We start from the raw sequence: 22,928 nt of genomic DNA on the forward strand, positions 1-22,928 counted from the left end.
TTTTTTTTTTTTTTTTTTTGCTTAACAACTGCAAATTAAATTTCAGGACTTTAACATTTTTTTGGTCTTTACAGCATTTGCATATTTGACCATTCAGTGATGCTCAGCATTGCAAGCTCCACCCTGAAAGCGTGGATTCTTCAGGAAGTCTTTCCCATATTGCTGCTTGTTTAGTATCAAGAAGAATCAGGTTTTATTATCAAGTGTCTCATGAACTGATTTTGCATTGTGCTTTATGATCTTAGCAGTTTGTGATGGTTTTGCAGTGTCCCACCTAAATTCACAGACACTCACACAAGCAAGCTACTCACCTGCTATCTTCATGTATTTTTAAGTATCTTGTCCTGTTTGTCTCTTTCTAGTTGTTTAAATTTTTTCTTTGTTTTCTTTCTGTTTGGGGCTGTTTTAATTTCTTTCTGAATGATCTCTGCAGTCATTCTGAATCTTAGTGGTTCTTTTGTGTCTTTTTATGGTCACGTGTTTGTGTTTCCATCACAACTTTAATTACTTTTTTTGTTTGTTTGTTTTATTGTTAATGATAATAATAATAATAATGGATTAGAGTCATATAGTGCTTAATCAAGGCACCCAAAGCGCTTTACATTGTGTATCCATTATGCACACACATTCATACACTGATGGTGGAAGCTGCCATGCAAGGAGTTCAACCATGACTCATCAGGAACTATTAGGGGTTTGGTGTCTTGCTCAGGGACACCTCGACATGAGCTCTCTGGCTGGGGATTGAACTGCAGGACGACCACTCTACCCACTGAGCCATGCCACCCCATGTTATTGCTCATGCTCATGCTCATTTTGTATCTTTTATTTTATTTTGTTTATTTTATATTTCTCTTTTCATTTAGACAGGAGGGTTCCACTAAAATACAAGATGTCACCTCAGTTTTATTAATTTATTTTACATTGTGGTGTTTACATTACTTGGTTCTTTGTGCCCACTGTACTTTTTGTCTTTTGTGTGTGTGTGTGTGTGTGTGTGTGTGTGTCTCTTTCTGGACATTTGTAGTTCTGGACTTTTTGTCTGACACCACTCTTTGTGGCTGCTTTTTATCTCTTTGTTTTCATTTGAACCTTTTTGTTATCACATTGCTTTTGTTCGTGATCATTTCATTGACTTTCCAGCAAGAAATGTTAATCATCACCTCAGACTGATGCTTTGGACTATAAAGGTTGGCCCCTCAACCCTTTTAGCCTGTGGTGTAATCTGTGCAAGCTTTCATGAATGTGATTTCATCATTCTTTTATTCAAACAAATCAAAGGCTGAACAATATGTTGTCAATACTATGATCAAAAGTTTTTCTCCTGTTGTGAATATTTATCTACATTGTCAAATAGATGTGGATTTACTTGTGTTATTTCAATTCATCACACATCACATTTCCATATCATTTAGTGGAGGTAATCATGGGCCAACAATAAGGGATGATTAAAAGCTTACCATTATATTTAAATATGCCACCATTAGAAGCAGTAATTAAATCATATAAGCATATTTTCATAACTGTTAATACAGCCTTGCAACTCATTCTAAAAAGGAGCATAAATATAAATATCTAAATTAAATTTCACAAATATCAATGTGATAATTATTGAAATTTTGTGTTTTTTCCTTTGCTGTGTATTACCTTTGGTGTGTACAGCAGTTTGGTCGACAGTATTGTTTTTAAAGTCCTTTACAAATAAAACTGGATTGAATTGGAAGTATTCTTTCTGGGAAAAAAGTTATATTGCCCTATCATTCAAAATAGTGCAAGTCTTTATAAAAGTGCGAACAATAACAATATCATTATAACTGTTTCTCATGACAGAATAATAATATTTATTTATTTCTTTTGTAAATAACTTTTTATAGTTCCACCGGTTGGAAAGGCGGAAGGATACTGGTTGTTGAGTATAAATACTACTGCGCTGCGCATTGACTGGTCAAAGCGGACACAGGAGTCGGAGAAGTGTGTGTAACATTCGTGGGAACAATTTGTTTGTAAGTAATCTGAGTTTTTAACACGTTTTATCGACTGTATGCGATTCTATGCTATTTTTATTTTAAATTGTGTAATTTTTTATAATGTTACCGCGATTTACTCTTTTTTTGTGATGATTGTATTTTTGGCTACGTCACCGAGCTCGGTCGCTAACAAGGCCTACATTAAAGTAAACTTCTACCACTTGTCCTTTTTTTCCTCTCTTAAAATTACAATTTAGCGTTCAGCTTTCTTTTTTTTTTTTTTTTAAATAAGGACTTATTTAATATTTCAAAATGTAAACATGGTTTGTCATATTACAACGCAATAAAACGCGACCGTTTGTAGCGGTTTCCGGTTGTTTTAGCAGCCAGCTTTAGCAATTGTTAGCCACGACAAACGTCTTAAGGAACTACACCGCTTTCTCTCGCTAAATCCATAATTCCAGTTAAGCTGACCAAAACATCTATTGTATTAGGTCAGCGCTTCTAGTAAGATGTGAATTGTGTGGATCAAACTGCAACGTCAGCAACAAGTAACTAAACATGATTTTAAAAATGGTCGAATAAGAGGACGACTTCACTAGTCAGCTAGATATAACTGGTTGGGTGAGATTCGAACCACATCATAGGGAATTTCTGCTTCAATACCCCCCTTATCAAACTGGAACTCCTCCTAATCCAGACGTTACTCTTTTTCTGTACAGCATCAAGATGCAGATCTTTGTGAAGACCCTCACTGGAAAGACCATAACCCTTGAGGTTGAGCCCAGTGACACCATCGAGAATGTTAAGGCTAAAATCCAGGACAAGGAAGGCATCCCCCCAGACCAGCAGAGGCTGATCTTTGCTGGCAAGCAGCTGGAAGATGGCCGCACCCTGTCCGACTACAACATCCAGAAGGAGTCCACTCTGCATCTTGTGCTGCGTCTGAGGGGAGGTATGCAGATCTTTGTGAAGACCCTCACAGGAAAAACCATCACCCTTGAGGTTGAGCCCAGTGACACCATCGAGAATGTTAAGGCAAAGATTCAGGACAAGGAAGGCATCCCCCCAGACCAGCAGAGGCTGATCTTTGCTGGCAAGCAGCTGGAAGATGGCCGCACCCTGTCTGACTACAACATCCAGAAGGAGTCCACCCTGCATCTTGTGCTGCGTCTGAGGGGAGGTATGCAGATCTTTGTGAAGACCCTCACTGGAAAAACCATCACCTTGGAGGTGGAGCCCAGCGACACAATTGAGAATGTAAAGGCTAAAATCCAGGATAAGGAGGGAATCCCCCCAGACCAGCAGAGGCTGATCTTTGCTGGCAAGCAGCTGGAAGATGGCCGCACCCTGTCCGACTACAACATCCAGAAGGAGTCCACTCTGCATCTGGTGCTCCGTCTTCGTGGAGGAAACTAAGCTGCTTCTGCTCAAAAATTTGTGGCAGTATTTAAAATGTTAAAGCATTCCTTTTTTTTAATCTTCAATAAAGTTTTAGCATTTCTGAGTTTGTTTTTTTTTTTTTTTTTTTTTTTTTTTTTTTTTCTTTTTTTTCTTTTTTAATTGCATGCTGACATTTGCCTTAAGTGTATTTAACAACCGAATCTGGATAATTATTTTGCAGTTCAGAGTTTATGCTGTAAATCTGAAACCTGGATGTTTATTAAAAAGAGACCTGAACATGGAAATGCTGTTACTGAGTGTTGAAAGCAAATAAAAGGCTACTCACTGTCATCTGGTGTATTTCCATTTAGGAGCACACTTCCAGAAGACTTATTTCAGTGGATGCTACTCTTAATATTTGAAAAAAAAAATGGCTTGCAAAGTTTCCTGTTTCAGTTCACTTTGTAAAATCTGCTTATTCTGAAGTCCTGACAAATTATCAGCCTTTACTGAAGGGAGGTACTTGCAAAGTGAATTACCTTTTTCTTTCAAAGCTTTTGCAGTAATTGTAACAAGTGCAGCATGTGAGGTTTCCTTTTTAACTAGAACCATTTTTGTCAGAACTAGAATATTTGACAGTGAACATTACTGTCAACATGGATGTATTTTTTTCCACTCAAGAATGCAATATGAAAGAATCCTGCAAGCAGAACTGCACTAAATTTGGATTAAAAACTAGATATTTTTTTTTTATTGCATTTTTAAGAATTAGGTGGCATTTACATCCATATTGTATGTAAATGTGGAAGTTGCCCTCCACCATTTATGATGCACAAGAAAAACATGAAATGATCAGTAACAGGCTTGGGTTCAGGGAGGGCACATTTATTAAAACACTGGTTGTTTCTAGCATCACTACAGGAAGTTGGTGTTTCACAGATGAGCAGGGAGTTCAGACAGTTTAAAGTTAAATACAAGAGTGTTAGCAAGCTCTCTGTTTAGATGAATAAACTGAATTTAAACTGAGTGTGTAGGCTGTGTTTAGAGAATAGTTTCTGCACAGGAGTTGAGACGAGCGTGTGGTTTTCTGTAAGATTCCCTCTGTGTTTCAGGCTGGCTTGGTGGGTCACTGTAAATGTACGGCCTGAGCTGCTGATGTTTGGAGTAGAAGCCAGACTCCTCGCAGTCTGACTCCACCCGGATGCTGACTCTGGGCACGGCCTGGCGTAGCGGCCTCTCTGACTCGGGGTCCACGGGAGTGAGGCTCGTCTGGGAGTGGGCAGGTGAGGGAGGGCAGGAGATCTTCAGGTGTAGAGTGATGCTGGGGAACAGTGGTGGTGGGACACTTTACTCTCCATCTCTCACACACAGACTCAGTTTTTTTTCATTAGGAGCTAAACCAGTCTAACAGTCCTGCAGCACATCCTCCCTTCAAGAAGGGTTGTTTAGTTAGCACCTTTGGTCTTCATTCAAACAATCTGACATTAAATTCAATTTTTTAGAGGAATCTGGCCAAGAAGGAAACATTAAAGTGGCAATGCAACCCGGTAGCATCATCTCAGTGGATAAAGTGTATTCAAATTTTCCTGTACCTTTATTGACACAGTAACATCTGAGAAGCAAGAAACGGGGACTTTTTTCATATTTAGCTTCGAGAATTACCTGAAAATGTAATATTCACTGTCAAAATTGCTGTACGATTTTCTAATCGTATTAATTAGCTTCTTTAGATGAAGCAAATTATTTGAAACAAAGTAAGATCAATAAATCCAAAAGCAGAGATAGTTTCAGGTTTACAGGGTTGTTGATTCAGCTGTCTGTCCTTCTGTCCAGGCTGAAAGCTTTTGTCTAAGTTTGACTGAAAAAAAACTAAAAACTTGAATGCACTCAGTATCTTGGACCACTAAAGTAAAAACCTGCATAGTGACTTAATAATTTTCTGCGTTTTGTAACATTAGACAAGATATAATGAGCTACAGTTTTTAATTAATTAATGATTTTTGTGGTATGTTATTCAGTTACCTGCTGTCACCCATAATACAGCAACAGAATTTCTTAAACAAGTTTCATGTTTTAGGTCATTACAAGTCAATCTGTAGGATAATATATTGTTTTAAAATCCCCCAAGCCAATAGTAAAAGCTTAAGAAGCAGAAGCTTTTGTATCCAGTATAATGCGGAAACGTTAATATTAAAAAGAAAGAAAAACACTACGGTTTCTGCTGAGGATTTTAAATCCCTTTCAGCTTTAATGTGTTTGTCCTGTAGAGGGCGCTGTTCTACAAGCCTGCAGAGGGGTTCACGCTGCAGGCGGTGAAGGACTGATGCAGGGAAAGACAGGACACATGCATGTAGAATTTTTTAAAATGTCAGATTATATATAAAATAGATAAAAGACTAAAAGACAATAACAATGAAATGGTGGATATAATCCCTAATTAAGTTATCAACATTCACATAACATTATTTTAAGAGGAATAAAACGGAGAAAATACAAGTGTTCAGTGTAAAACATATGTGAGTAAACAGTAGTGTTAATGTATTTATTTTATCTTGACTTAAGTGATTGTATATTTAAACCTCATTTCCTCACGGTGTTATTGTCAGGAGGAGGGATGTTGCCATGGCAACCCATCAACAATACATCTGCATTCATTGATGTGAAAAATAAGAAAGAAAAAAGACTTGAACAAAAAATGTGAACCCCTTTAAAATATACACCACATCCAGATCAGAGGAGACATTATTTTTAGAATTAAATACTATTATTCTGCATTATACCCCCAGATTTATGTGTACAACTCAGCTTTTTACTTCAACTTTTCAATCCAAATCCACTTTCTTCTCAAGTTTATCAAGTTCTGCAAATCATCAGTTCCTAAAAAGGGTGTCCCTCAGTTAATGGATAGTTCACCACTTCATGGCTCCACCCTCTCGAATTTGAGCATATGTTGCTTCAAATTCTGATCAGTGTTGTTGTCTAATGTGGTATGAACCAAACTAAGAATGAAAATCAGCTGTAGTTAAAAGTGGCTGGGACCTGAGTAAAGTGTACAACAGATAGTGTTTATCCAGTTCAGAGGACTTTACCAGTGTCCTGTCTGGTCTGAAAACATTTTATTTCTAATATTTCTGCATGAAGCAGCTTTACGTTATTTTATTGATAAACACAAAGTAAGTGACTATCTGGGGGTTAAAAAGCGCAGGTTAATTTCCACCGTTTGCTACTCAATGGAGCAATTGCATTTCATATCTTAAGATTGTCACTGGTTCAATCAGGTGGATGGGATGAGGCTTTATAACGTTGTGAGGACAACAGTCATAACTTGAAAACAATTAAATGAAGGAGAAGACATGGAATTAACACCATGGAGTGTTTTCTGTTTCAGTGAATCAGCATACTTGTCTGGGAGGCAATCACCCAAATTAATAATGAAAAAAGAACCAAAACTCCTCTTCTAAGTCTGATGGGGCACTCTAAGAGTAATAAAGAGACACTGAGGTCTCTTCTGAAGACACAATATTTGAGATTTCTGGTCCACATCATATTTAGGCTTCCTAATTACTAGATATAAACATTTATTGAACAGCCTCTAACGCTGATGTTACAGCTAGAAACAGATTTATTTTTGTCAAATGTAGTTTAAGTTGTATAATTGATCCTATAGAGGGATGTTTACATATCTGTTATATCATAAACTGTTTGAACAGCATGGAATGTGGAATTATAGTTGTTCATCAATGCATTTGTCAGAACTTAAATCAGCCCACAGCAACATTTCAATGTGTTAAAATAATTTATTACATGTGTATACGCTGCTAATAAGTGTAAATAGGAGTATTTTAAAGTAAAGAATTCTCAGTTCTTGTGCATAGGAATAAAGAGAAACAGGAAAACCTTCACACACACAGGAAATCATGATGAACTATTCATGTTGCAGCTGCATCGCCTCCCTTTGAACCCCACTGAGCTGCAACAAGAACAATCGCTCACGCTTATGCACGGTCACTTCACATTATTTTCCACCACCAGCATAGTGCAAAGTTGTGTTTGCAGTCTCACGACCATTGAAGAGACAGAAAAAAAAACAAAAAAAAAATAAATAAAAAAGACAGCTTTAAATTTCTGCACTGATTACACTGTTGTACTTGAAAGCAGGAGGCTGAGAGCCTGTGTAACCGATAGAAAAACTGTCTATCAGGGAGTCAGCAATTCAAATTAAAATGACAACACTATGCTTTATCTATCTTTCCGTAAGTCGCTGGTATTTCTGCAGCTACGATGGAAGAAAACTAAAATGATCAGAACTGCAGAGAAGTTTATGAACCCCTCCCCTAAAGAAAAATAGCTGAAGGCCTCACATACGATATTTACTTTAGGCATTGGAATAAATCTTCATTACACTTTTTTGTTATTATTTATCTTTGTTGTGTCTCTGCTGCAGCATGCAGACCTAAATCTGTTGAGCCGCTAAGCGTTAATAATTATAATAAAACTAACAGATGCTGTTTCTATCAGCAGCGAGTCCACATGCCAATGCAAATACAGGATATACACATGCTGCAGTGGAGAAAAGTCATGTTTAATGTCTGTTTACATATACCAGGATCTACGTTAACAGCAGAAAACAGTGTGGAGATAGATTTAAAGACTGGTCCAGAGCAGCGGTTTTCAAACTGTGAGGCACTACTTGGGAGGGGGTGTGAGGGACAAAAGTGGCAGGTGTTGAAAAACAACAGGATTTCAGATGTTTGGCCCAGTGAGCTCTCCAGTCTAACAAGATTAGGGCACCAGCAATGGCTTTGATGCACAATTCATGGAAGTAAAGGGATTACTGACAGTGCAGTTTGTTGTGTGTTAACAGTCATTTCATTTACCAGCACTTTATTCATTTTAGCTTCAGTAGCTGTGAGAGTCTCTACGACTGCTTTGCTCCTTTCTGTCTGGTCTGTTTGTTGTGCATGTGTCTGTGCTCATGTGGGATAACTCGGCATGTGGTTGACCCCACCTCAATATCTTTCCTCAGCCTGATGGTGGGTCTTCAGCCCCTTTCAAATATTTGCTGTTTCCCACAAACTCAGTGACAACTGTGGCTGCAGTTTAGGTTGGACCAAGTAAGAAATAAGTTTCACTATCAACACGGCAACATTTTTAACAGCTGGGCTCATATTTAGTCACACACATTAGCTACAGCAGAGGTGGCTTCATTTGACATATGAACAGCTGTTTGGATAGTCTGACACACTGACTCATTAACCCGTAAATATCAGCGTTGTCAAAACTTCCCTTCTACATGCTGCAGCTCTTAGCCAAATGAAAGCAAGGAAAGGATGTTTTACAGAGTTTGAGCTGCAGTTTTTAGTATTTTCAAGCACTCCCACCCTTACCTGCTTTGTTTAACATGATTTTTAAAGATAATTTGGTATTTATTTTACTGAAGGACCCACAGAGTTTTGTGTGGTCATCTTCTCCTCAGCCGAAGTAAAAAAACATGTTTTTGTTTGAGCTGTTAACAGTTGCATCACCACTGCAGTGAAAATAGACTCACCACCTTTTTTAAAATATTTTTTTCTCTTTCCCCAGACCTGCGTATTTACTCATTATTTGTTTATTTTATTATTAGGTGAGATTTCTGTCTACACTAAAGTAGCAGGTCATGTTTCTACTTGAAAAATTAAATAAGTGATCAAAGGTTTGGGTTTCTTTATTATTTTCTGTTGTTTTGAAGGATTTATTTATCTATCTCATATAGTTTATAAGAAATCTAGTGGCAATATAAAGTGGTAAAACAGAAAATAAAAATGGAGACTTTCATTTTTCACTTGATTTACTTTCTAACCTCGTACACACGGTAAATATTGGATGCACCGTGGCTTCCTGTCTTCTTCTCGGGTGTGTATGAATAAACTGGGATGAACTGACTGACTGTCATGACTGTAACAGATCATAAAAGCATCAGTATTGTGTATCTCTTCCAAAAACCAAGGTTTGTTTTCTACACAGTAGAGGAATAGTATCAGAAGGATGAATGTGGAGGCTTATTTATGCATCCATGCAAACTGTATTTACAGCTACTGTAACAGACAGATAATTTACTATAATGGAAAAGAATTTTCTGAAATAGAAACAGATTAATTTATGAAAAACAGATTTGATTCAGGACCAATTTTCGTAGAATTAGAGCAGAGGTGGAGAAACTTTTATCAAAACCCTTTTAGGTCAGATTTCATGAAAAGAGCTGGTAGAGAGGTGGTGAAGGGAACCTGCTGCAGATCAGGTTTTCTTATGAGGTTTCAACATCAGAGGGATATTCCAGGGAGCAGGATTATGGGAGAGTCTTCCTTATTTATATAAGTCTGGCTCATCAAAGTGAGAGTTATGTTCCATCAACATGGCTTAAATGAGTCCCAGCAGAGTTACCATGGTAACTAGTGCTGATGAACAAGTCTGCTCCGGACCAGCTTATTCAAGTCTCATCTAAAAAGTTTCCTCCAGGTAAATTCCCCACTAATGCTGTTTGCATCATATAATAAGATCATATTGAAATGTATTCAAGTCAAATAACTGTGTTTTCATTGTTTCTGAAGCAAAGAAATATTGCAAAAGTAAAACATTATATGCAACGCGTTGCAACATATAGTAAATCTAAGAAACTAAGTAACTGCATCTACCGTTAATTCAAAGGCACAAAAGATTTTAAGGTTATTATAACAATTTAAAGAACTTTAGAGGATCAAAGAACAATATTAATGCTGTCATCAATTCCAGTTATTATTAATTGTCATATAGTGGGCTTGAACCTGCCCAAAGCCACATTTATAACCACTGCTCTACCACACCCGTAGGAATATAAGTGGAACAGATTTGACCACGAAAACCTACATAAGACATTTGTTCAGTGTGCATCTTTCTGCCGTCCCACCTCTCTGGTTCTATTAACTGCTGAAGTTTTGTCTGTTTCTAATAAAAATATGTTTGCTTTCTCCATACAGATCCATCAGCAGCATTTGACCTGAGGATGAGAAGAACAACGCTCATGTTGCCTTTAGTGTCGCTTGTTAGACATCCTGGGTGCTGCAGCCAGACTATGCAAGTCAGTCTTGAATCAGTCTGGATTAAATTAGGCTGAGCTGTATTAGTGGAACGACTTGAGGTTTAATGAAGAGATGCCGCCAGTTTGAGTCTGACTTCTTCTGGTAAGTCTCTTTTTGTTGAGCGACTTTCATGAACTAGCCCCAGGACTTCAGTCAGACTTTCAAACAACTCAAACTGTGTTTCCTTATTTTCTGCTCTTGTTCATTTGAATAATTTAGACTGAGGAGATGGTTGTTTTTTTGGTAACTACAGTACATAGTACATAACTTGCATTAGTTTATTAATCTAAGAAAAATTAGGCTTAACTCCTGAGAGTGAAGGAGCACACTTTGAGGCCTACAGCATCAAACTTTGAAGACCACTGACCTAGAAAATCTCAATATTCTGACAGCAGTTGCATATCCTGCACTGCACACACTGAATTATCTCTATATTATCTACTGTATATGCTTGCAAAGTAAAAACAATAAAAGCAATTCAAATACACTCTACAGCAAGTCTACAACCACCATCCAGCATAGTTTACATATCATACAGGTGATAGAGCAGCTGAGAGCTGAGCAGAGTGTGTGATTCTGTGTTGTGACTATGTGTTTGGTGGTCTGGAAGTGTTGTCCCAGGCTGTGTTCCTGTCAGGTGAATATATCAGATCACTGTAGGGGACGTGCAGTTTCAGCACACAGTACCTGCGGTCAAGCTCATTTTGATCGGATGTGACTGTTGAGTAAGGGTTCATCTCCTGTAAGGAAGACAGACGCAGAGAGAGCATGTGCACAGAACAACACAAAGCAAGCATACACGGGCATGTACATGAATACAAACACAAAGACACAAAAAGATAATTAGATGCATAAAAACACCAAATTAAGATTTAACCTGTCACGTTTGTCTGTTTTGTGTTCACTATCTTATAATCAGAGCTTTCTAGGGTCGGGATTATTCAACTCTGCAACATTATGTTGTAACTTGTAGCATCTGAACTCAAAAATCCAAAAGCAAAGTAATAATCATGAACAGCATTGTCCCAATAATCTATCAGCATAAACATAATCACATATGTACAAAGAAATACAAGAGACGGAGGGAAGAGCTGGTGTACTCACTCGGAGGTTTGGTTTTGGGTGGAGGGGTTAACCTGGGAGGGGTCTGACTCTGAGAGGGGCTCTATGGCCTCCATGTAAAGCTTCACTGGAGGTGGGACTGAGCTGTTGGGCTGGGTGAAAAAGGAAGCGATTGGCATGCGGGTCAAACTGGAATCTTAAAGGAATTTTGTGGAAGTTTTCAACCTGGGCCCTATTTTCCCTCCACGTGGGTGTAAAAGATGACAAAAGAAGTCTTTGTAATCTGATTTACACTGTGCAAGAACGTCATGACCAGTGCTAAACAACAGCAATGTAATATAACTAACAATCTTATTTTAATAAATAAATAAATAGATAAAGCCAACATTGTGATAAACTCCCTCTAATATCAGTTCTTCTGTTCATTTTAGTGCCTGTGATATTTGGACACATTAGATTATTTATATAACTGATTATGTCCACAGGCATGGAGGAAATTATATCAGTAATTTACTTCCAGAAGTCAGGGCTGAATCTTTAGCCAAATTTTGACTATTTGATGAAAATTGGCTTGAATTTGATGGCCATTAGTTTGCCATTTGAGCTTGAATGTAATGACACAGAGCTCGGGAAACACTGGCAGCGTTGCAGCAGCCAGAGGAAAATCCTCTATAACAACATACGTTCAGTCTGCTGTAGCTCTTTGCTCATAGAACAGAAGATTTCTGCCGAAAAAGCTGCTCTGGTGTCAGATATCTCATTTCAATCCAAGTTCTGACCACAAACACTATAGTGAACAAGATACAGTCTAAGATACGAGGCAGTTTACATCTACTCATAGAACAAAGCACCACAGCTTCCTAAGGCTGTAAAAGCTGCACAAAATGTGGTTTAACATTTTGCCACCACAACTTAGATGTTCTGCCCATGCTCACATTCATAGGTGTGTCTGTTAACTCAATGCCAAGGAGGAAAGACATCAGCAGTGATCCTAAACAACAATCTGGCATGTTAAATGTTAAAGTTCATGACAGTTCAGTTAGAAAAAGGCTAAACAAGTATGGCTTGTAAGGAAGGGTTGCAGGAGAAAATCTCTTTTCTCTAAGAACAACATGGCAGAACAGTTTATATTTGCAAAGCAGCCTCTGAAAAAACCACTAGACTTCTGGAACAATGTCCTTTAGCCAGACCAGACCAAAGTGGAGATGTTTGGTCAAAATGCACAAAAAAAGAAACGCAGCATATCAGCACAAACACATCATTGGACACCTTGTAGTCACTGAGTGGACAATGACTCCTCTGGATACCAAAATATTCTCATGTCACATGTGAGGCCATCTTTCTGGTGGCTAGTTTGGCTGAAATTGGCTCCTGCAAGAGGACAATGATCCCAAACACAGCAGCAGAACGACTGAAAAAGGAAATAATCAAGATGTTGACGTCATCCAGTCAAGTCAAGACCTCTATTTAGTTGAAATGCTTTGAGGGGAACTTAAGAGAGCTGCAAAGCTGCAAACCTCATTGAACTGAAGCAATCTCGTTTTCACACATTTTGCTCAGTTTTTGTTAAACACATAACAAGACAGTGTAATATGTTATGTGTTGTTGTCGTTCATCTAAAGTTGTATTTATTTAATCTGAATATCTTGGAGGGACCAAATGACTTTCTGTTGTGTCTTGATAATAATCAGGATTGAAAAATATCATATTTTACTCCTCAGATGAATGTAAGCATGAGACTGAATGATTGTCCCATTATTTTACATTGCAGTTCCATAGCAGTTCTGTATTATTTTGTTCTCACTTATAAAAGGTCTCACTGCAAAGTATTTTGTCCTGATCAATATTTACTTCCAAATGTAATGAAAAACAGGCCCCAGGTTTAAAAAGAAACAATGCATGAAAGAAAGGCTGGTGTGTGTTGTGTCTTTGTTACAGAAAAGATGAAACATTATAATCCTGATAATTCCTCATTACAATAAACAATGTTTAATTTAACATTTTTATCATCTTGTGGCAGCAAATACGTACATCTAGATTAATCTGAAGCTGAAAACACTCCCAATAGTTTACTATGTACATCTGTTCATCATGTTAACCAGCTAAGAGATGTACTCCAGTCTCAGCAAAACCAATATGTTAAAAGTCTAAATCACTATCTTCTCCCTTAATTAGGTGCTTTTGTGCTGCTGCATGCTGAACGACTACAAACATCAGTGGTGACTAATCAGAGAACAGCTTAAAATGAGGACATCATATCAGGTATTAGAGTTTTGAAAACACCATGTGAACTTATTGTGTTAATAATGAGGCTAAAGAGCATTTTAAACAGTAACAAAGCCATAAACTACCAGCAGCCTTCTCTGGACTGAAGCATTGGCACAATGGGCACAAATAAGCAAACAGACTGATTCTACAGGACAGAGCTGGTAAATGTCGGACAGGAAGACGGACTAAACAAAGGATGGACAGACAAAAAGACTGTAGTAAGCATTATACAGTGCCTTTTCAGCAACACTGTGGAACAAAGAGGAGAAACGTACAGCATTAGTCAGAGAAAGCGAATCCAGGAGCGACACAATACAACAGATGGAGCGACACACGTTAAAATACTCACTGAAACCAAGAAAAGAGGCTCACAACATTGGCGATTACAGTGTTGGAGTGTTTAGCAGACAGACATGCTCACAGTGTATTTTCTCACCTCCTCATCACTCTCTGGCTCGACTGGCTTCTTCTCTTTCTTCTTCTTCTTCTCATCTTCCTTCTTCTTCTTGTCCTTGTCCGGCAGGATGTCGTCCAGCCAGGCTAAGTCGTGCTGTGAGAACATCAGATCCAGCAGCTTCCGTACAACCATCAGTCCCAGAATCTGTGCACAGTGGAAAGACCATTAAAGGCTACAGTCTTAACTGAGGAGCTCTGCTGAACACCACAGGAGGTCTTTCCTACCTGAGGCTATCAGACTTTATAACTCCTCCCCCTTCAGCGGCAGGGAGACATAAAACCTTAAAAACTTACTGTAAATGGGAACTACAATATTTATCTGCATATACCTGTTCATAACCATAACACATGTAATAGTCTTTTTTGTTGTATTTTTCCCTGTACTACACAGCTAAACACCAGCTAAACTTTAGTACAGTTGTAACAGCTCACTAGTTGCCATTATCACCATCCAACATGAGCAGCAGCTATGCAGTGTATATAAATATGATATGGATATGTTCTAAACTTGTGTTGTTCCTAATGGCCATCAAGTGGCAGCTTCTGGAAAAACAGTCAGCTTCATGTCACTTAAATGGAAAAATGACCGTTTTAAGACTTAATTACCTCAATAAACATTTTTTAAGGAGTGTTTGGTCTTGAATGCCAGTTTCAGGTCATCCTCAAAACAGTTTGAATTAGCTTGGTGGCCTGGTATGTAAATTAAACTGTGCCAGTGCTTGCAGGTGATTCGCTGCTGCTCCTGCGCCTTGGCTCCACCCTCCTTCTCCAGGATTGGTCGCTGTCTACTCCGACTTCCCTGTGGCCAACCAATCAGGAAGACTCCTCCAACTTATAGGCTCCTGATCGCCTTCATTCTGGGCAGCTGTCAGATTGGTGCACAGTTTGCCAATATGGGCAAATTATTTGAGCGTGATTACAGCGTTGTTTGCCACAGAGGATTGGGTTCTGCTGCCTTGGAGCTTGTGCATTGTTGAAGTGTAGATCCTTGTCTTTGTAGGAGCTTATTTGCTCATTTGCTGGTGATCTACTGATCTGTGGGTTTTCTTTTGTTTTGTTTTGTCTTGTTATTGATAACTGCCATTGTGGGCTTTATACTCCTGTCACAGGGCGCTTTATGTTTATTATTACTTTTACTGTTTCTGGAGTTTGTGTTTAATAATGAATATTTTGCCTTTTTGTTTAGATAAATGATTCTTTGGTTATATTACCTCACATCTTTGTAATAAATCAGGTTTTATTATAGATATCTGACTCCAAATCGTTTGTTGCCACCCCTTCTCCCCTAGACTTCACAGAGGTGGTAACAGTCATGAACTGCTCAGAGTTGACAGACTTTAGGAGCACCAAATGACTGGCTGGTAAGCTTTCACTAACACAAACCAAAATTAATTTTAGATAAATAGATGAATTATGTGCATGATATTTTGGTTGACTATTTGTTTTGTGATAAAAGCAAGCAAGATGAGGAAACCCAAAATCCTGAACTGAGGCTTCAAACTGTGACACCATGAGTGCATTTCATCCAGTGTAGGATTGTTTACTCAGACATGGTAAACTCATCATATTGAGTTTGCCTGTATGAGGGTTGTAGATGGAAATGTGACAATAAAGCCGTCAACCCCAAACAGAAGAAAGTAACACACACCATTACTGGAAAGATGATGGCCAGAAATGTAGACTTGAGGATCCAGAGGACGGCCAGGCAGATGATCTGGACAAGGGTGAAAAGATGGACACGTCTCAGGGGAACGTGGCGCAGGAAGGAGAAGTCCGGCTGGTGTTTGGGCGGCATCAGATACAGCTTCATACGCTCCCAGAACTGGAAAAGAATCATACAGAACATGACATTACTCATTTATTTTCGGAGCAGATGTACAGCTTGATTTTCTGACCCAACAGTCACCAATCTGGTTCATGTTTTTTAAAAAAAATATTAATAAAAGTGTCTTTATGTATGTATTTATTGAGAAAGAAAAAACAGTAACAGCTGAGTAACATTTTAACTTCTACAACTCACAAATTTGTTACTAAAATTTCCAAACATGCTAATCTTTTTTCCTAATAATCAGATGAATCTTCTCTCTTTCTGAGCACTATGCTCTGCAGAGGACTCTCTCTACACTTGGGAATATTTGTCATCAGAAAATGTCATCAGTCTTACTTTCATCTGAGAAATCATTCATGATTTAACAAATTTTTCATTGGTTGATTAACACAGATGAGGGGGGAAAGGCAATTTTTTTGAGGAATAAAAACAAATGATGTCATGTGATTGGCTAAGCATAGGAAATTTATCTACCACTGTTTTGAGAATCTGTGAATTATTTGTCATTTCTTAATTAAAAAAAAGGCCAAATATTTACATCACAATGGTTTATGCAGCATTTGTGATCTGGACTGTTTTTATTTTTAGTCTAAACTCAAGTTTGTTTGTCAAGTCAGGTATGTTGGTGCAGATTCTCAGGCATCCTTGAAGATGTCTCACCTCTCATCCGAAAGGCTTCTGCATATCTGACAGACTGGTTCCAGGCTCCAGGCTGTGTCAAATCAGGTGCTGGCTACAATCCAGTCTCAGTCCCAAAACTTCATGCACAGCTTTTTTTTCCCTTTTTCTTTCTTATTTTTAAAGCCCCTGCTGTCCCTGAGATACACACAAGGTTTCTTTGAAAATCATCCTGCAGCTTTAAGTTATGGAAACATAGTGAAGTCCTTATAAAGGGGCTGGAAGGAGGTAGTGGAGACTCAGAGAACTTCATAACGAGAACTTAGTTCAACACCCATATGAAACATGTTTACTTTCCATTTCATTCACTATTTGACTTTCATTTTGTAAGTTTTAAGCTTTTCAGCAACTTGGATTGGCTGAAGTTTTATTTGGAGGTTTAGAAACTGTTGGGAAAAGGATCTTTTCATTAAGCTAATATTAAATCAGGTCATTCTTTGTTTTTTTGTTCCAGATATATTTTACCCTTCATCTTACATGCTAACTGAGGCTGCTTAATTTCAGTGTTTTGTACAATGTGTTTAAAAATTTTAGGTAAATGATAAAACATGTCTCAGTAGTAAAATGTTGATAAATGCAGAGATTCTTTGGTACCTGGATGCCACTCAGGGAGGCCACTCCCATGTAGAGGAAGACCCCATAGAGGACTGGCATTGGGATGTACTGAGTTAGAAAAGAAGAGTATTAAAAAGTGAATGTTAAAAAAAAAAAAAAAAACATGAAAAAACATTGCCATACATTACACTGACCTGAAGGACAGGAGCGAGGAAGACAGAGAGTCCAGTCAGAACAAACACCAGAATACCAGTCAGCCGCTGCTCTCTAGAAATGAGACATTATCACTCTGGTGAGCTGTGCAGTGGAAAAACCCAAACTGAGAGCATGCTCTCTAATTTTCTCTGTAGAAATGTGTCATTAGTACCTGCAGAAGTTTTTCTTTGCCACAACATTCAGATAATCTCACCTGACTCCCAGAAACTGTGGCTGCTCGCCCGGAGCGCTGGTTTCACTCTCCATCTTCAGAGAGTCGATGTGTGCGATGGAGATGACGGTGGCGGCTACGTACCATGGCAGACCCATGAAGGAGCACACAGCCATCAGCACACCCACCCAGAACAGGTCCAGGTGGTAACCGCAGCCTTTCTGCAGGTGGACACAATGACAGGAAACTTCTCATTTTTATCCATGTGACGAGACGGCCTGTGTGAGCGGCTGGAAACAGTGAAGCAACAAAAGCAGAATCAAATAGAAAATTATTTTATTTGTTAAATATCAATTGCACCAGGGGACTCACGCCATTCTATTGTGGAGCAGCCCAGCCTCCACCAGCAGCCAATGATGAGCAAACAGTCACAATTTATCTCCTCTGCTGCTGATTGGACTAAACCACTTCCTGCTAACAGAGGCGTTTCCCAGGTCATAAAACAAACTCTCCATTTTAAAATCTTACTATCTGGACTCTAAAAAATCTCTATAACCTGCCTACTAAATTTTTATATAAACACACATAGTAAGCTAAACCCAAAACAAAGCATAAATAATCTCCACCTCACCCACCTTTCTCATGGCCTGATGGCAAGAGAATATACAGCTTAGAGAGGACACCAGTCAGCCATTTCACTACTAACTACCTCCTGCACTCACATTTACACACAATATTTACTGTCTTAAACCATGAAAACTTTACAAATGCCTCTCTTTCACAGGTATCTGGAGGACAGAATCAGATATATCTTTATATTATTCAATAAATACAAATAAATAATCAAACATTTGTGTGTAACTATGCTTATGTGACAAGTGCAAAATGTGCCTGAACAAACAACCACCGCGCTGTACAATTATTTAAGCTTCAGATTTTGTGTAAAGAACTGCTGCTTCGTTACGAGGAAACCGTAATCAGTTTTGTAAAAAAAAACAATTCATGTAATTTTCAACACATTAAATCACCGGCTTGGGTTGATGTGTGTGTAGTAACCCTGACCATCTAAACTGACTCGCCTCATCACACAAACTGAAGTCAGATCTATTAAGTAAGAAAGATATAAGATTTTTATTTTCCCATGCACCCCCCTGGAGTGTTTCCAATCCAGCTTCTCTCATGAAATACTGATGAAAATCTTTACCTGAGTTATTATAATGTCATTTATGGGATAAACTGGGATATGGGAGTTCATTTTTAGCATAATTCCATAATTTAATAGATTATAATGATCAAAATCACATATTATATCTGATCAGTGTTTAAGTATCATCCTCTGTCTCCACCCTTATCTTCAATCCTCTGACCTTTTCTGAGTTATAGATGAAAATGTGATGACCAAATGACCCTCAGATCATTAGTTTAAATTAGTTTAGGAGGGCCACACAGTCAAGCTCAGCTCACTGATCTCCATGTTGTCTTTTTGACTAAACTGAGATAGTTTCTGTGTATTTCAGATTTAATTTCCTCAACTGCGTTGCGTTTACAGACCTTTAGCTTGTTTTCCTTGCGGTTGACGATGACAGCGCTGATCTGCTGGTCCATGAAGATGAGGATGGTAACGAGGAGGGCGGGAACGAAGGTGGCCACATACCACCACCAGGGGTTTTTACCAAATGGCAGGACCAACCAGCCACGGTCAAGACGTGTCGGCTGCATCACACACACACACACACACACATGCAATAATGAAAAATAAATGCATAACAAAGGTTTGAAGGTGATAAAAGCCTCGAATCAACAGAAATGTCCAGTAAGCATATTCGCATGCAGCAGTGGGAGAAGTAAAGAACATTTACACAAGTGTGCATGTGTCCAAATCCAAGTATGATCAAATACCTTTTCTTGTTCTAATTTTTAGCTTGGATGGAGCGAGTCAACGTGGAGCTAAGCGTACATACGTTTCCTAGTTTGATGAACTGTTGAATCGAATGCCACAGTTTGAGTTGCAGGTCTTAGATGATATCTGCTGTACAGATTTAGATTTTATTGGATATAAAGCATGTGTGTTGCACCCCATTTTTTAAGCTCCAAGAAGAAGTTGGTGCATAAATCCTGAAATCAATGCTAAGCTATCACATCTACCTAATCTCTACTAACTCGAATGAACTAACTAGTAAAATCTAGCTTGATTCAAGCTAGGAAAGCTGGACTGAGGTGGAGATATAGAACAGCCCTTTAACTGTGAGAGCTGGGTGTGTATAATTAAAAAAAAAAAATAGAATCAGCACTAAAGTCTGAAACATAACAAAATGAAGAAATGAATTTAAAGCTCTTCATCGTCACTATAAACAGCAGAAAAATGCTCCAATAAAAGAATCCAGCCTCAAAGTTGCTGAGAATAATCTTCCCACCACTGCATGCACACAAGAAATACTATTTATATGTTTTAAATACATATAATTCAGTGAGAAATCAAATACCTTGAACTCGGTTGGAACAATTAGTTTGGGTGTGTCTAACCCCATCAACATATCCAGACCCACAAAGGACATGATTGACATGAAGATGGCAAAATCACTGATTAGCTTCCTCATCTAAAGGTCCACAGATACACACAACGAAACACACAGCAAGACAAGTGGAGGAGAAACAGACATGTCACACGGCAGTGAGGAGGGAGATATATGTTCAGAATGTAGAGGAAAAGGGAGCCGACACATGGATATGAAAGAGAAAGAGAAAAAAGAGGTGAAAAACTGTGCAAAATAATCACTGATGAATCCACAAAATAATCAAACATCTGATTAGAAATAAACAAAAACTACATTACAGAGAGGAATCAATGCATCTGACAGTGAGGATCTGGGGAAGATAAGGTGTTCAGGTAAAAGTGGACCTTGATCTCAGTGGGAACATGCAGTTTGGGTGTGTCCACATCCAGCAGGCAGTCCAGCCCACAGAAGACCAGGATAGAGATGATGATGGCAAAATCACTGATCAGGGAACGGAGCTGGAGGGTATTCAGGGAGAGAAGAGGAACAATGAGGATGGGACAAGGCATTCTAGCAAAGAGGAGGTCTGGGTTTGCATAAAGAGAAGGAAGCCTGCAGCTCAGGGTAATATTCTTTTGATTTAAAAGAAAAAAAGCTGGAGATACTTCACAAATGTTAACATATCCTGTCACAATGTAACTACTTGCATTTACGACATCACGTCTTCCTCGTGTGGTGTGTAAAATGAAGTGCTGGTCAACCTAGCGCATTGTGCACCAGAGTGTGTTTGGCCGATGAGTTCTTGGATGCAGTAAAATACCTTACATGTGTGTTTTCTGCCACCCCAATCATTCAATTAATTAAACTGATCAAGGTCACTTCAGGTTGAAGTCATTAAAAACAAGTAAGCCGAGGGTTTTACAAAAAGACATCAAGAAAAATGGCCTGTAAACCTTTCATTGGGATCAATAGAAGCTGAGTTAACGCATGCCAGAGTTTGCACTGATTATAAATCACTTCACTTCAGGTGCCTCGGGCTTACTATTTAACTCATAGGTTCCTTTGTGGTTTCACTCTTTAAGATTAGAGTTGCTAAGCAAGCAGCTAACAACAGTGAAATGAGCTAATGTTAACTTAACCAGGATAAATCTGATGAAGACAGCACAGAGTCGGGTTGCTATGAAGAATGAAGGCTAAGACAGAGTAAAACAACCAGCTGAAGTTTGTTTACACCAAACCCCTGAAGCAACAGTGCTATAAAAACAGAAACTTGTATTTACATGAGCATAGACAATGCAGGATTTATCTTGAAGGCTCTTAATTCTAACTGCTTTCATCTTTCATACAATGAAAAGAAATAGGCTTCAAGCTTTGCTATGATTTTAACTGCTTGACATTTTAGAAGCTGGTATGAAGCAGCAAATAGTTCCAAATATCAGAAACTGAACCAAAGAGTATTTCTCTGATTTAAAGCTTGAATCTTTCTTGGACAAAATATAAGGCTCTATTGCATCACATAGCAAATCTTTTTAAGCTGTCTAGTCTGTTAACTTTGAATAAACTCAGATGTCTTTCATGTTCCTTTCATGACATTAGCCATTTTGTCTTGTTTGACCACGACTTTGTTCACCAGAAATACATGAGTATGCAAAAGTCATGAAATTGAATGCAAGGAATATGTACCATACATGCACTTTTGCATGTTTACATCCAGGTATCTGGAAGCTACACAGATACTGTATCACTACATGGAGCGGTGATATAACTGAAATGCAGCGAAACTAAAAGAAATGTCTGATTAATCTACACATTTTACCCCGTGCTATCCCAGAAGCTGCTGAAACGTGGTGCATGTTTAGTGTTTTCAGTGGTTACTGTAAATTCTAGCGTTGCCTCATAACACAGGAATACTATCAGCCTTATCTTTTAAATTTAGGAATTTAAACACTTAATTTTCTGCAGACTACAGGAACCTAACATGCAGGTGCTTTGTGCAGGATTGGAGGGCATCTATAACTATTATAGCTGTTTTTGGAGAATTTTCTACCATCAGTTGGTGATAGAGCTCTCTTACCTTTGTTGGGAAGTAGCGGCTGAACTTGAACTTCTTGAGAGAAACAGTCATGGAGTAGGTGCCAAAGAAGAGGATGAAGGACATGAGGGCCAGGTCGGGAACATACTTACAGGAGTTCCCCACCAGCAAGCCGCCATATTTCACACACTCTTTCTTACTCAGCTGACTCCAGTCCAGATCTGTCAAGTTAAACTACAGCAACAGGAGGGTAGGAGGAGGAGCAAGGGGTGAAAATGGGAACAGAAGTTGGGAACAATTGAAGGATTGACAGAGGAGTGGAGACAGAGCAGACACAAGAGAGAGAAAAAACGATAACAGAAGAAAAAACAATCCAGAACAAAGAAATGGAAGTGGGAGTGTTCTCCTTAGGAGCAAAATCTTCCCACTGAAAGGAATTTTTAGCCCATATTTATCAAGCAGTTCACAATGAAAGCTTAACTATCCAAGCTGATGTCATGGTAAAACTGGCACATTGCACAATTTGAAGGGATTAAATTGCTTTCTTTTTTTTTTTTCTTTCAACATCAAGGAGAAAAAAATCTGAGGGAGTTTTTATCATGTCTGCACCCTTTTTGCATATTTTGCTGATGTGGTTGACGTTTTAAAGCGTGGATGAAAGAAGCTCAAGTTTCCATTAACTAGCAAAGCAAATCTAAAGTTGTAAAAAAGAAACGTCAGACATGTTTATATTAACTAGTTTA

The 22,928-nt window shown here is 38.5% G+C and overlaps 2 protein-coding genes and 1 long non-coding RNA gene across 3 annotated transcripts in view; 2 read left to right on the top strand and 1 right to left on the bottom strand.

Moving 5' to 3' along the window:
* Positions 1–1,922: 1,922 nt before the first annotated feature.
* ubc (ubiquitin C) lies at positions 1,923–3,701 on the top strand. The gene is made up of 3 exons (XM_041969786.1): positions 1,923–2,003; positions 2,690–3,475; positions 3,519–3,701. Exon 2 carries the CDS (start codon positions 2,697–2,699, stop codon positions 3,384–3,386), a length of 690 nt encoding a protein of 229 aa, XP_041825720.1. The 5' UTR covers positions 1,923–2,003; positions 2,690–2,696; the 3' UTR covers positions 3,387–3,475; positions 3,519–3,701.
* Positions 3,702–4,551: 850 nt separating this feature from the next.
* On the top strand, positions 4,552–14,380 carry LOC121629890. Its single transcript, XR_006008448.1, has 3 exons — positions 4,552–4,633; positions 10,343–10,546; positions 14,298–14,380. It is a non-coding gene; the product is annotated as an uncharacterized LOC121629890 (long non-coding RNA).
* slc4a5b (solute carrier family 4 member 5b) overlaps positions 10,909–22,928 on the bottom strand; it is a 30,459-nt gene continuing 18,439 nt past the window's right edge. The window contains exons 15-24 of the mRNA XM_041969784.1: positions 22,228–22,419; positions 20,558–20,671; positions 19,210–19,371; positions 17,701–17,879; positions 17,486–17,558; positions 17,331–17,399; positions 15,879–16,052; positions 14,211–14,375; positions 11,549–11,658; positions 10,909–11,184 (exon numbers count right to left, since the gene is read on the bottom strand). Of these exons, the coding sequence (XP_041825718.1) occupies positions 11,178–11,184; positions 11,549–11,658; positions 14,211–14,375; positions 15,879–16,052; positions 17,331–17,399; positions 17,486–17,558; positions 17,701–17,879; positions 19,210–19,371; positions 20,558–20,671; positions 22,228–22,419 (1,245 nt within the window). The 3' untranslated portion in view covers positions 10,909–11,177. The remainder of the gene's footprint in view (positions 11,185–11,548; positions 11,659–14,210; positions 14,376–15,878; positions 16,053–17,330; positions 17,400–17,485; positions 17,559–17,700; positions 17,880–19,209; positions 19,372–20,557; positions 20,672–22,227; positions 22,420–22,928) is intronic.

The sequence above is a fragment of the Melanotaenia boesemani genome, chromosome 19 (assembly GCF_017639745.1).
Source record: "Melanotaenia boesemani isolate fMelBoe1 chromosome 19, fMelBoe1.pri, whole genome shotgun sequence".
In the NCBI taxonomy this organism is placed as follows: domain Eukaryota; kingdom Metazoa; phylum Chordata; class Actinopteri; order Atheriniformes; family Melanotaeniidae; genus Melanotaenia; species Melanotaenia boesemani.

Coding starts and splice junctions, on each gene's coding strand:
- ubc (XM_041969786.1), top strand. CDS start 2,697: ATGCAGATCTTTGTGAAGACCCTCACTGGAAAGACCATAACCCTTGAG.